This window comes from Poecilia formosa, unplaced genomic scaffold, assembly GCF_000485575.1.
Source record: "Poecilia formosa unplaced genomic scaffold, Poecilia_formosa-5.1.2 Scaffold19, whole genome shotgun sequence".
Classification (NCBI taxonomy): domain Eukaryota; kingdom Metazoa; phylum Chordata; class Actinopteri; order Cyprinodontiformes; family Poeciliidae; genus Poecilia; species Poecilia formosa.
Window position 1 is genome coordinate 387,511 of NW_006799958.1, and position 12,551 is coordinate 400,061.

The 12,551-nt window shown below is 41.5% G+C and overlaps 1 protein-coding gene across 17 annotated transcripts in view; it reads left to right on the forward strand.

Annotated features, from left to right (window-relative positions):
- mycbp2 (MYC binding protein 2) overlaps positions 1 to 11,241 on the forward strand; it is a 67,911-nt gene extending 56,670 nt beyond the window's left edge. For 15 of the 17 annotated variants that reach the window (XM_016669093.1, XM_016669099.1, XM_016669096.1 and 12 more), the window contains 26 exons: positions 37 to 284; positions 388 to 555; positions 989 to 1,146; positions 1,233 to 1,432; positions 1,520 to 1,669; positions 1,747 to 1,907; positions 2,020 to 2,176; positions 2,258 to 2,482; positions 3,114 to 3,179; positions 3,409 to 3,648; positions 3,746 to 3,835; positions 3,926 to 4,006; positions 4,090 to 4,356; positions 5,616 to 5,899; positions 6,002 to 6,098; positions 6,615 to 6,734; positions 6,824 to 6,925; positions 7,013 to 7,141; positions 7,508 to 7,640; positions 7,794 to 7,897; positions 8,312 to 8,500; positions 8,585 to 8,692; positions 8,840 to 9,049; positions 9,139 to 9,246; positions 9,370 to 9,535; positions 10,108 to 11,241. In XM_016669093.1, coding sequence (XP_016524579.1) covers positions 37 to 284; positions 388 to 555; positions 989 to 1,146; positions 1,233 to 1,432; positions 1,520 to 1,669; positions 1,747 to 1,907; positions 2,020 to 2,176; positions 2,258 to 2,482; positions 3,114 to 3,179; positions 3,409 to 3,648; positions 3,746 to 3,835; positions 3,926 to 4,006; positions 4,090 to 4,356; positions 5,616 to 5,899; positions 6,002 to 6,098; positions 6,615 to 6,734; positions 6,824 to 6,925; positions 7,013 to 7,141; positions 7,508 to 7,640; positions 7,794 to 7,897; positions 8,312 to 8,500; positions 8,585 to 8,692; positions 8,840 to 9,049; positions 9,139 to 9,246; positions 9,370 to 9,535; positions 10,108 to 10,223 — 4,077 coding nt within the window. In that variant the 3' untranslated portion in view covers positions 10,224 to 11,241. The remainder of the gene's footprint in view (positions 1 to 36; positions 285 to 387; positions 556 to 988; positions 1,147 to 1,232; positions 1,433 to 1,519; positions 1,670 to 1,746; positions 1,908 to 2,019; positions 2,177 to 2,257; positions 2,483 to 3,113; positions 3,180 to 3,408; positions 3,649 to 3,745; positions 3,836 to 3,925; positions 4,007 to 4,089; positions 4,357 to 5,615; positions 5,900 to 6,001; positions 6,099 to 6,614; positions 6,735 to 6,823; positions 6,926 to 7,012; positions 7,142 to 7,507; positions 7,641 to 7,793; positions 7,898 to 8,311; positions 8,501 to 8,584; positions 8,693 to 8,839; positions 9,050 to 9,138; positions 9,247 to 9,369; positions 9,536 to 10,107) is intronic. The other 2 variants (XM_016669094.1, XM_016669100.1) reach the window with 1 other exon arrangement.
- Positions 11,242 to 12,551: the final 1,310 nt, after the last annotated feature.

Consider the following 12,551-nt stretch of genomic DNA (forward strand, 5'->3'; position numbering starts at 1 on the left):
TTTATCTAACCTAATACGGTCAACATAATCTTAAAGGTGAAACAGTCGAGGAAGAAGCCTCTGCAGGTGAAGACTCCTAGAGCTCTACCCACCATGGAGGCCCACCAGGTGATCCGAGCCAACGCGTTGTTCCTGCTGTCCCTCAGCAGTGCAGCAGAGCCCAGCATGCTCTGCCACCATCCTCCCCGCCCCCTTCACTCGCAGCTGCTCCCCAGCCTGAAGGAGGGCGTGTCAGAGGAACTCCCCAATAAAATGGGCTGCCTCTATCTACAAACGCTAGCCAGGTAGTTACAGGGCGACTTCAACTTTCTTCTGGCGAAAACAGAAAATGAGGGTTACAATGATGTCTTTTTGGGGTTTGTTTTGTTTTTTTGTCTTTTGTTTCAGGCAACACACTGAGAACTTTGGAGCTTATCAAGATGACAACCTTTTCCAGGATGAGATGAGGTATCTGCGGTCGACGTCCGTTCCTGCCCCATACATTTCTGTCACACCGGACGCTTGTCCCAATGTGTTTGAGGAACCAGAAAGTAATATGAAGTCAATGCCCCCCAGGTAAAAAAAAAAAAAATAAAAACTCCTTACGACTTTTTATTCACGCCATATCAATCAGACTATTACAGTAAGGCTGAGGTAAAAGTGTAATAGAAGTAAGAAGTACTGCCACCTGCAGGCGGTGAGTTAGCAGCCACGTAAAACCCCATGTTTTTAACAGTTTTTGCAGAAAATTTGCAATGGACTCACAATTAATCTTTAATATTGTGAGAATTTCACAATATTATATGCACAGAAGTTTGTAGTTGTAACATTGGAAAAGTTCAGCGGGCATAAATAGTTTTTCACAGCACTGAATTGGTTAAACATCTCTTGACGTCCATACTGTCTACACTTCAGCCAATAACATGCCTGAACAGAACAAGCTTAAATTGTTCTCTTTCGGGATATTCTAACCCAGAGTTTTGCTCCGTTTGTCTTGATTTCCTTTTAGCCTTGAAACCAGTCCGATCACAGACAGTGACACTGCAAAGCGCACCGTTTTTCAGAGGTCTTACTCCGTTGTGGCATCAGAGTACGACAAACAACACTCGCCCTCTCCAGCCCGAGTCAAAGCCGTGCCCAGACGGAGAGTTCATAGCGGCGATGCAGGTAGATCAATGCGAAAGTGATTTGCGTCGCTTGGAGTGAGTCGTGACATTATTATTTCTGCATAAACCGCTCCGTTTTCCACATAGAAGTGGGCTCCTCCCTGCTGCGCCACCCGTCTCCTGAGCTGTCCCGCCTCATCTCGGCTCATGGCTCACTTAATAAAGGGGAGAGGAATTTCCAGTGGCCCGTTCTGGCTTTCGTTATCCAACACCATGACCTTGAAGGCCTGGAGGTGGCCATGAAGCACGCTCTGAGAAAGTCTGCCTGCAGGGTGTTTGCCATGGAGGTACGGATGTTGTGGGTGGCTGCGAAATTTTGCTTTTCGATGTCTGACGTTGTGATCAATTTTTTTTATTTTTTATGTTCTCGTCAGGCATTCAACTGGCTGCTGTGCAACGTGATCCAGACGACTTCTCTGCACGACATCCTCTGGCATTTTGTAGCATCTCTCACTCCCTCACCCTGTGAGCCAGAGGATGAGGAAGACGAGGAGAATAAGGGGAACAAGGAAAATTTAGAACAGGCAAGAGTGGCTTACAGTTACATGATCTTTTTATTTGTCACTTTTCCTAATCATGAATCATCTCCACGGTTACATAGGAGAGAGACCTCGGGGTTTGTGAACACCCTCTGTCGGACATAGTGATCGCCGGGGAGGCAGCCCATCCGCTCCCCCACACTTTCCACCGCCTTCTCCAGACAATCTCTGACCTCATGATGTCACTTCCTAGTGGCAGTGCACTACAGCAGATGGCACTGAGGTAAAAATCTCTGCTTCTGGAATGCCACTGTCATGGAAATAACTTGCCAGATTGTCTTCTGATTTCAGACAGGCAAACGTTAAGCTTTGCTGTTTGTGTCTCGTCGCTTTAGGTGCTGGAGTCTCAAGTTCAAGCAGTCTGACCACCAGTTCCTCCATCAAAGCAACGTTTTCCATCACATCAACAACATCCTGTCCAAGTCGGACGACGGGGACAGCGAGGAGAGCTTCAACATCAGCGTCCAATCGGGTTATGAAGCTATGAGCCAGGCAAGAACGCAGACCAGTTCTGGCTCTTATTACTGCTCATCTGCTGTGCGTTAAACCAGGAGAAAATTTGTGTTTTTACAGGATCTCTGCCTGGTAACCTGCTTGAAGGACCTAACCAGTGTAGTAGACATTAAAACTTCCAGCCGCCCCGCCATGATTGGCAGCCTGACTGATGGCTCCACGGAGACCTTCTGGGAGTCTGGAGACGAGGACAAGAACAAGACCAAAAGCATCACGTTCAGCTGCGTGAAAGGCATAAACGCCACCAAAGTTTCTGTCCATGTGGACAACTCCAGAGACATCGGGGTAAGGAGCAACACCAAACCAGGCTGTAGAGTTTTAAAGGACACCGGTGTGTTTGATTCAAAAATAAGATCCGTTGTGGAATTGCAACATATGGCAGTGATTGGAAAATTTGGGATCCACTCTTAAAGTCAGCTGGAGTTGATCTGTACAAGTTGAGACAATTTTATTTAAAACCAGTAACACGTGCTTGATTCTCTCGTTTTAGAGACAAAAAGATGGTTGTTTCAATTTCAAGCATATGTTTTTAATAACGAGCAGCAGCTTCAGTACAATAAGGAGTTTGCTGATTTTTAAATTTATTTTTTAATCCACTAAAAAGAGGAGTCAGACAAGCTATCCCTTGTTTTTTTTTTTTTTTTAGGAAATCACTTGTTCATCAAGTCAATTTCTCTGGCATCCTTTATCCTCTACTTCTACGCCTTCAGTCTGGGCGTACACTGTTTTTTTTTATGCTACTGTTTATATTGAGCTTTAAAAAAAAACAACTGGTAAAATAACACTAGCTTAGTGTTAATAATTTGGCTTGTAATATATTCCACTTAATGTCTTGGCATAATTGAGAATTAAGTTACTGAAAATATGTTGTATTATGGATTTCAGGGCATTTATATTTTGTATTTTGTGCAAACAGAACAAAGTCACGTCAGTAACGTTTCTCTGCGGAAAAGCCATAGAGGATCTCTGCAGAATCAAGCAGGTACGTGCCATTTCAGTGACGTAACGTGAGAAATTATTTAAAAACGATTTTGGGCATAAAATAAATGGCATATTCACTCTATAAACCTTTTGTTAGTTTTGACTTGTTGCTTTGGCTGTCTTCCAATTTGTGTTGACTTTTTTTAAAAGACAAGAAGGAATGAAAAATGGCTAGATGAATTGATTATGCTTGTAAAGTGTATTTAACTTTTCTTTTTTTTAAATTACAGGTCGACCTTGACTCGCGTCACATGGGCTGGGTGACGAGTGAACTCCCTGGAGGCGATTATCATGTGATCAAGGTGGAGTTAAAAGGCCCCGAAAACACCCTGAGGGTTCGCCAGGTGAAGGTTCTTGGCTGGAAGGAGGGCGAGAGCATCAAGATCCTTGGACAAATCTCAGCCAGCATGGCTCAGCAGAAAAACTGTGAAGCCGAGACACTCCGAGTTTTCCGCCTCATCACCTCGCAGGTCTGTCAATCTGGTGTGCTGTCTCCGTCATGCGGTTATATCAGCAGATAATACATTCAACTGAAACCGCGAGTATAATTCTTTGGTTTGCATTTAGGTTTTTGGCAAACTAATCTGTGGAGACGCAGAGCCGACGCCAGAGCAGGAGGAGAAAAATCTGCTCTCGTCTCCGGAAGGAGAGGATAAGGTCTGTAGAAATCCAGTTCTGTGTAGCTTCCTCCCAACTGATGCGTTCCTTCCTGATTATTTAGATCTTTTTTTTGTTTTCTGCAAACAGGTACCATCTGATGCGGATCTTAAGGAGCACATGGTGGGAATAATCTTCAGCAGGAGCAAACTAACCAACCTGCAGAAACAAGTAAACGTCAAAACCATTCAAAAGTAACCACCGGATCTTTAAAGCGTCCACAGTCCAATGTAACCGCTGCCTTTTGCTTCCAGGTGTGCGCACATATCGTTCAGGCGATCCGCATGGAAGCCACACGTGTGAGGGAGGAGTGGGAACACGCCATCTCCAGCAAGGAGAACGCCAACTCCCAGCCCAGCGACGACGACGCCTCATCCGACGCCTACTGCTTCGAGCTCCTCTCCATGGTTCTGGCTCTGAGCGGCTCCAACGTGGGCCGCCAGTATCTGGCGCAACAGCTCACCCTCATGCAGGACCTGTTTTCTCTCCTGCACACCGCTTCTCCGAGGGTGCAGAGACAGGTGGGCGTGAATGTGAACACACTGTCCGACATGCAAATTTGTGTTTCGAGGTAGCTTACATATTGCCTGAAAACTGCATGTGCTTCTTCATTGGGATTTCTTCATGGAAATGTCTCCACCAGCTGGTGGTGAGGGGAACTGCAGCATACATAACGGAGAAGTGTTTGTTTGAAACACGTGTAGCTCTGTGTGCTGGGTAGTAATATAAAGGTTGAATCATGGCAAACACTCATTCTAACCTGTTATTCTGTCTCTTATTCATTGAGTTATACATACCCCCTTCTGTTTATTCCACACATTTAGATACAGAATGTTCCTGTAAGGTTTGCTTGAAGAAGCGAAATTGGTGAAATGACCCGATAAAATGGTCCTAAATAAGGCCTGGACAAATATGTGCATTCAGATTAGAATAAAATTTGTATATAAAATGTTATAAAACTTCAATCGACCTGTGCAAAAAATAAAAAAAAAGTCTGCTAAGCCAACCCTCTTAGCCCAATTTCTCATTGTATGCTTGAGAAATTGATTAGTTCAAACTCTTGTAATAAAGATGTATGCTCAGTAGGACGATATGGCTTAAAAAGCTCACTTTGTTTTCACACAAGATCTGATTTTAATACATTTATTTATTTTTTCCTCTTTTTAAAAAAAAAAAAAAAAGAAATTACAAATAACAGAGAATATTTTCAAAAAATGACTTTTACATCAATCATCCCTTTGCACAACAGAGTGTTGGGGCCAAGCTGCAAAATTATTGCTAATTGTTTAATAATGAGAATATAGTCACATTATCAGAAAAAAGTCAATTTTGCTAGAAGTCGTTTTAATGAGAAAAAGCTTTTAGAGTTATTGAGATCTAGCATGACTCACTATCTGTGGTCGTTTCTTCAAAATAGATTCAGTTATTTGCACAAAGTCCTGCTACCAATAATAATTTTATGCTGATGTGTTAAAAAAATATTTCTTTATCTGTTAAACTAATATCAAAGTAAAACTTCATAAGATTGCTCAACATTCCTCGTTTAATCCGTGTTGAATTTTTATGAGAAAAAAAATCAATATTACAACTTCATTCTCATCTCATTTCAACTTTGTTTTACAGCTGTATAAAATCAATTTATCGCCCATCCATATTGTGGAACTGACACTAGATTTTAAGACTTTATGGTTGATGGATCAAACAAACTGTTCATAGGATTAAAATATTACCTGTATAATAGAGTTTATTAACATTTGCCTCATGACCGTTGTCGTCTTAGGTGACATCTTTGCTTCGACGTGTCCTGCCGGAGGTGACGCCGGTCCGCCTCGCCAGCATCATCGGGGTTAAGGCTCTTCCCCCGGCAGACATCAGCGACATTATCCACTCCACGGAGAAAGGCGACTGGAACAAGCTGTGCATCCTTGACATGTTCCTGGGCTGCATTGCGAAGGCCCTCACTGTGCAGCTGAAAGCCAAAGGCACCACCATCGCCGGGACGGGCGGCACCGTCGCGGGGAAGGGCGTCACGACCGTCACTCTACCGATGATCTTCAACTCCAGGTGAGCTGGAGTTTTGTGGAAGATTCCAGAGACGGGGGTTTTGTTGACGTCAGTTTGTTTTACGTTTTCGTTCTCTTTTTTTTTTTTTTTTTTTGTACGCAGCTACATTCGCAGAGGTGAGAGCCACTGGTGGATGAAAGGCTCCACGCCTCCACAGATAGCTGAGATCATCATAAAGCTGGTCAAAGATATGGCGGCGGTGAGTGTTTAACTTTTTTGACATTTAACATTTTCAACCCAGAAGTCCTTTCATAGCATAGCTTGAGCTTAACTTGGTTCAAATTATGTAATAAAGTCTTTTGTGAAGAACCTTTTGCTGTCCAATTATTAGTTGGTTAATCCATAAAAATAGAAAACAGATAAGCTCTACACTGAATTGATAAGCTCAATCCTTTCTGCTTAACTTGTCACATGTTAGAAGTACGTTTTAGCTTCAGATGCATTCTTTGCTACAAACGATCAAGCGTACACTAAATGAATGTTATTGCGCTGTAGGCAATAAAATGTTTATTTTCTTATGTAAAAAAGGAACTGAATTATTTTATTTGCATATTTTAATATCTTTCTAATTTTGTATAAAATAAGCTTTAAGTGGCTAAGTCAAAAATCTACAGATTGTGCCAATTTTGTATTCAATTAATCAATAGGATAACCGATTGCTAAAATAATAGTTAGTTGCAGACCTACACAGATTAAAGTAACACGTTGTTTGCAGGGCCACCTGTCGGACGCCTGGTCCAGAGTGACCAAGAACGCAATTGCCGAGACCATCATAGCGTTGACTAAAATGGAGGAGGAGCATCGCTCTCCTGTTCGCTGCATAGCAACAACAAGGGTAAAGGAAGCAATTCAGAAGCACAAATCGGTGATTACAGATGTCGCTTATCGACGGCGCTGTAAGTATTTCATCTCCTCCTCCTTTAGCTGTGGCTCGCCTTGGCGTCGCTGTGCGTTCTTGACCAGGATCACGTAGACCGCCTCTCTTCTGGTCGCTGGATGGGGAAAGACGGACAGCAGAAGCAGATGGTGAGATTTATAAGTGGGTGTGAAAAGTGAAGCGTGCGAGGCTAAATGGAAGGGTAATAATTTATGCCCTTCTCTCCCCACCCACAGCCCATGTGTGACAATCACGATGACGGCGAGACGGCAGCTATCATCCTGTGTAACATATGCGGCAACCTCTGCACCGACTGCGACCGCTTCCTCCATCTTCACCGACGCACTCGCTCCCACCAGAGACAGGTTTGTGTCCGAAGTTTGCTTTAATATCAGTAAGTTTTTGTCACTGCTAAGGTTAAGAAGCACAAATTATGATCTCTGGTCGAATCTTGTGGTTCCAGTTTTGGCCCTTAAGATTTCTCTTTAAGAACTTTATAAGAAATAAAAACGACTTTCAAAGCAGATTTATCAAATCCTTCTGCTGTAAGCTGTAATAATTTAATTAATTAAGCTGTAATTTTAAACTTCTCACTGATGGCAAAGTACAGGTCCATAGTACTTACATGTGGTTAATTTCTCTAACTCAATTCCACTTACCAGCTGATTTCTATCTGGGTGGCCATTTTTGTTAGTTCATTGGTTTCAGCTTTGTGTTCTTCTGCTCTTCAGGTGTTTAAGGAGGAGGAGGAGGCCATAAAGGTCGACCTCCATGAAGGTTGTGGGAGGACCAAGCTCTTCTGGCTCATGGCTCTCGCTGATTCAAAGACGATGAAGGCCATGGTGGAGTTCAGAGAGCACACGGGTAACTTAGGATAGAGCATGACAACGGGAATCACTAACATTCTCATGTCAGAAATCCAATAAAATTATAAGATAAAAAATATATTTAATTTCTCAGTCTTTTCCTTCCCAGGCTTACGTCTTCTTTCCGCTCACATGTTTAATATTTTTGCAGGTAAACCAGCATCCAGCAGCTCAGACGCCTGCAGGTTCTGTGGCACAAGAAATGGAACCGAACTGTCTGCAGTGGGGAGCGTCTGCTCAGACCCAGACTGTCAGGTGTGGAGGATCCACTGAGCTCAATCATCCACTGCAAACAAACTATCCATATAGTTTATTTTAATACCGTATACAACAACACATTGTTGTACTTTGACCCTTTAAAGCAATAATAGTTCAAACCCTGCATATTTTAGCGAGAAAAATAATTTTAATAATTTTTTAATAAACACAGATTTATAGATGATCAACAATATATTTTACTGACTACATAATATAGTTTTGCTTAATGGAGCCTATAGAAAATGTTTCTACAAATGTGCTGTTGGTGGAGGATTAGCGTCTCCCTCTCCACAATAAACTATTTCTTAACACATTTATTAATCCAGGTACATCCAAAAGCCACTAAATACTTTTGTGTATCGTACTGTGCTTCATAAACGTCACCACCTCCTTGCCTGTCGACTCTCTCAGGAGTACGCAAAGCTGGCCTGCAGTAAGACTCATCCCTGCGGTCACCCCTGTGGAGGCGTCAAGAACGAGGAGACCTGCCTGCCGTGTCTGCATGGCTGCGATAAGAACACCGGCTGCCTGAAACAGGACGCAGACGACATGTGCATGATCTGCTTTACAGAGGCGCTCTCGGCAGCTCCTGCAGTACAGGTGGCTTTGAGTTTAGCTTCTTTTTTTTATTTTAAATTTATAAATTAGCTCGCCTTAACGTTAAACTGCCGGTTCTGCTTCCAGCTGGACTGCACTCACGTGTTTCACCTTCAGTGCACTCGACGGGTTCTTGAAAACCGCTGGCTCGGGCCACGCATCACGTTTGGGTTCATGCTGTGTCCAATTTGCAAGGTATTGCGCAATATTTGAGATTAGCTTGCTAAAAATGTTACCATCTCTAGACATGGCGATATTCAGACTCTATGTAGTGTATTTAAAAAGAATTTCATGAAGTTTTATCCTGTTTTTTTTTTTTTTTTTTTTTTTTGTCCTCTGCAGAACAAAATCAATCACTCTGTGATCAAAGACCTCCTCGACCCCATTAAGGAGCTGTATGAGGACGTGAGGAGAAAAGCTCTGATGAGACTGGAGTACGAGGGGCTTCACAAGAGCGAGGCGATAACTACGCCAGGAGCGCGCTTCCACAACGACCCCGCAGGCTTCGCCATGAACAGATATGCGTACTACGTCTGCTACAAGTGCAAAAAGGTCACAAATGGCTTCCGTTGATCTAATTTTTGGCTCAAATGTTTTACATGGATTGAGGGGAAAAAAATCAACAGTGTCCCTTCTTGTAGGCGTATTTTGGAGGAGAGGCTCGCTGTGATGCAGAAGCAGGACAAGGTGATGACTACGACCCCAGCGAACTGATCTGTGGAGCATGCTCGGACGTCTCCAGGGCCCAGGTGAGTGAATGACGCCCGTAAAGAATCCCAGCTACGCTAGATGGAAGATCTCGAAATGGTTTCCAAAATTTCTGCGTTTTGCCAGAAATCCGCCTAATGTTCTCTCCCTTGTGCGTTCATCAGATGTGCTCCAAACACGGCACAGATTTCCTGGAGTATAAATGCCGCTACTGCTGCTCCGTGGCCGTCTTCTTCTGCTTTGGAACCACACACTTCTGTAACGCCTGCCACGACGACTTCCAGAGGATGACCAGCGTCCCCAAGGAGGAGCTCCCTCGTTGTCCTGCAGGTGACTGGATGGTGTCTCTCGAAAACAATAACATGATGTTACCTTATCCTCAAAGTTTCAGGAGTCTTATTTTAGCCGATAGTGTCAGTTGAAGCCTTTAAATAGTGGTGAATGTGTTTTTCTTTTGGTTGCCTAAAAAGTATTATATTTACACAAACAAATGTGAATGTTTGTTAGATTTTTCTGATCTGCCATTTTGGTTAGACTTTTAATTGCCCGCCATGAATCGTTTGTGCTTTAGCGTAAAACATTTCCACTTTCAAGCTCTCTGTGAAAGGAGAATTAGTTTTAGTTTACCTTTTTTATCCCTGCTGTAAAACGTAGAATACGATCACAAATATATAATGTAATAATGAATTGAACATTTTTAGTCTATTTTTATTGTTTTTATCTCCAAAGTGTGGTGTTGAAAACTTACTTTGAAAATGTTTGAGAAGTGCTTGAGTTTTGCTGTGAGAAAAGTATCCATTCATGTTTGTGGTTGTAACATAATAAAATACCTACGTGCTGTTTTTATTGTGATGCCTCCAGAGAAATTGATAAAAGGTTTAATTGCTATCTCTGTGTTGCAGGGCCCAAAGGCAAGCAGCTGGAAGGCACAGAGTGCCCCCTGCATGTGGTCCACCCTCCGACGGGCGAAGAATTTGCTCTGGGCTGTGGAGTGTGCAGGAACGCCCACACCTTCTAAACTTTAAGAGACTCGCTGAAAACCAGTCGGTCTACTGTGATTTTTATAGCCGCCGCCGCCCCTGCTGAGACTCGGCGATGAAGCTCGGCTCTGGCTTTGAGTCTTCTGGACCGCAGACCAGGTTTCCGTTCTACGCCGAGTTGTCAGGTCTGCTCCTTCACCAACATCAGGATCCAGGTTCTGCTGCAAACGCAAGCTGTTGCTCCTTTGGATTCAGAGCAAGCTTAATAATAAAAATCCAGTTCTTTTTTTTTTTTGTTTGTTTTTTTTTTGGTTTTGTTTTTTTAAAAGAATGGAAAAAAAATAATAAAATAACCTGTGACGTGTTTGCATGCAGCCGTTGTAATCCCTCGGCTTCTATAGACGTTGCACACCTCCCAATCACTGAACTGTAACGATGTAACATTGAAGATCAAATAAATTTGCTTAAACGCAACTGAGGATGAGCGTGAGTTTAAAAAGAGGGGAAGGAAAAAAAAAACGAAAAAAAGAAGGGGCCATATTTCCAGCTTCCTTACTATAAATTTAAAATATTGTTGTATGTAAACATTTTTTTTCGTAATCTTGTATAGTATTCCCCTCTGTCAAGTGCATCATGAGCTGACAGATGACAAAAAGGTGAGTTGGTTGTTAAGACTGTTAAGAATATCGCTTTCGGGATGGAAATAGTGTACGATTTATCTAATCTTGTATATAGCGAAACTATTCAAAGTAGCTGTATTCCGAAGTTGCTCTCTTCAGTTGTTTGGTATTCTGGGTTTTGTTTTGAGCCAGAACTTTTAATGAAGTGCAATACTGGGTGTGCCTCCTATTTTGCAGCTGTTTCATCTATGGAATGTATGTCAAATAAAAACCACTGTACATTTTTATACAGTCGTAACCCCCTCCGCGCCCCCCGCCCTCGCCCTCCCTCTTCTTGGTGTCGGTTCTCTTTGATTACTGTCTGGAAAAGAGAGTCTGGCACTTGCAGTGAAAGATGGTGGATGTAAATGTTGTTTTCAGCTCAGATAAATAAAAAAGCATCAAAATCCAACATAAATACAAGAATTAAAAAAAAAAAAAAAAAAAAGTCTTGATAGGAGTGGTTACAGCTGAAGGATTCAAGGGTCCAGTCTTTACACCAAATACAATTGTGCACCTGTATGCGTTTTCCTAGTATGTGGCAAAGAGATTTGGGGGTCAAAGAAGCAGAGTGTGGGGGATAAAAAAAGAATAAAAAAGAAAAATAAGAAGCAGCTGCTGTTAAATAAGAAGCTTATTACTTGTGAATCTGCTCTGTAATATCTGTGGTGGATGGAGTTGAATGGTAATAAACCAGATTCTCTGTTTCACAAATTATACAATGTGTCATCAGTTTTTCATTAGTAAGCCAAAATACGATTTCTGCTGGACATTAAATATGCAATCCAGTGGTCTATTTCCTTCTTTCACCAACATCTGCACTCACAATAAAAAAATAAAAAACACAAGTGGAAAGTAAAGTATGGATTTTCACAGCAAAATGTGTAGGTAGCTTTTTGAAACTTTGGAATTTCATTACATTCTTCCCTGTTTTGAAGAAAAAGGAACATTGTTATTTTTATTTTTTATTTTTTGCAAAATGTTACTGAAATTCATTCAGTATTTTTAAATACAACTCAAATGTATTTGCAGAAGCCATACAGAATGTGCAGATAAAGTAAATTAAATGCAAACAGAAGAACTCAAACATGAGCGAAAGATGCATCACTCTGGGAGCATTTTTAGTACTCTACGTGGTTTACTGTTTTTTTTTTTTTTAATTCGCTTAAACTATGTTCATAACTATGGTGCAGTTTATCACTTGACACAACAAATGACGAGAGATGTCGTTATTTGGAGATTTAAGGTCATAATTGTGGAATTTAAAATGGTTATTTAGACTTTCTAAGTGACAATCTCATTTTAACTATTAACTGATTATTGCGACATTGAGAGCTACAATTAGAACAAAATCTCTCAACAGATACTGAATTACACAATTATGACCTTGACGGTCAAAGTTGTTTGAATTTCATTCTGATATTCAAATTAGTGAGTTTTGATCTCAGAATCAAAATCACTGTATGCCTTTGAATCTATGATCATTTATGATGTTTGATTCCATGAATATTAATTTGCCCGTCAAAATAACGTTTTACAATCAAAATTTACTTTCAAACTCGTGTTTCTCAACATTGTGATTGAAAGTCAAAATGACTGTTTTTCATAGATATGACTTAATATGGTGTTTTTCTAGTTAAAAATGACTAACAGGGAGGCTGTAATTTACCTGAAAGAGAATTTGTCTAATAATAACAAAGGGTCGCA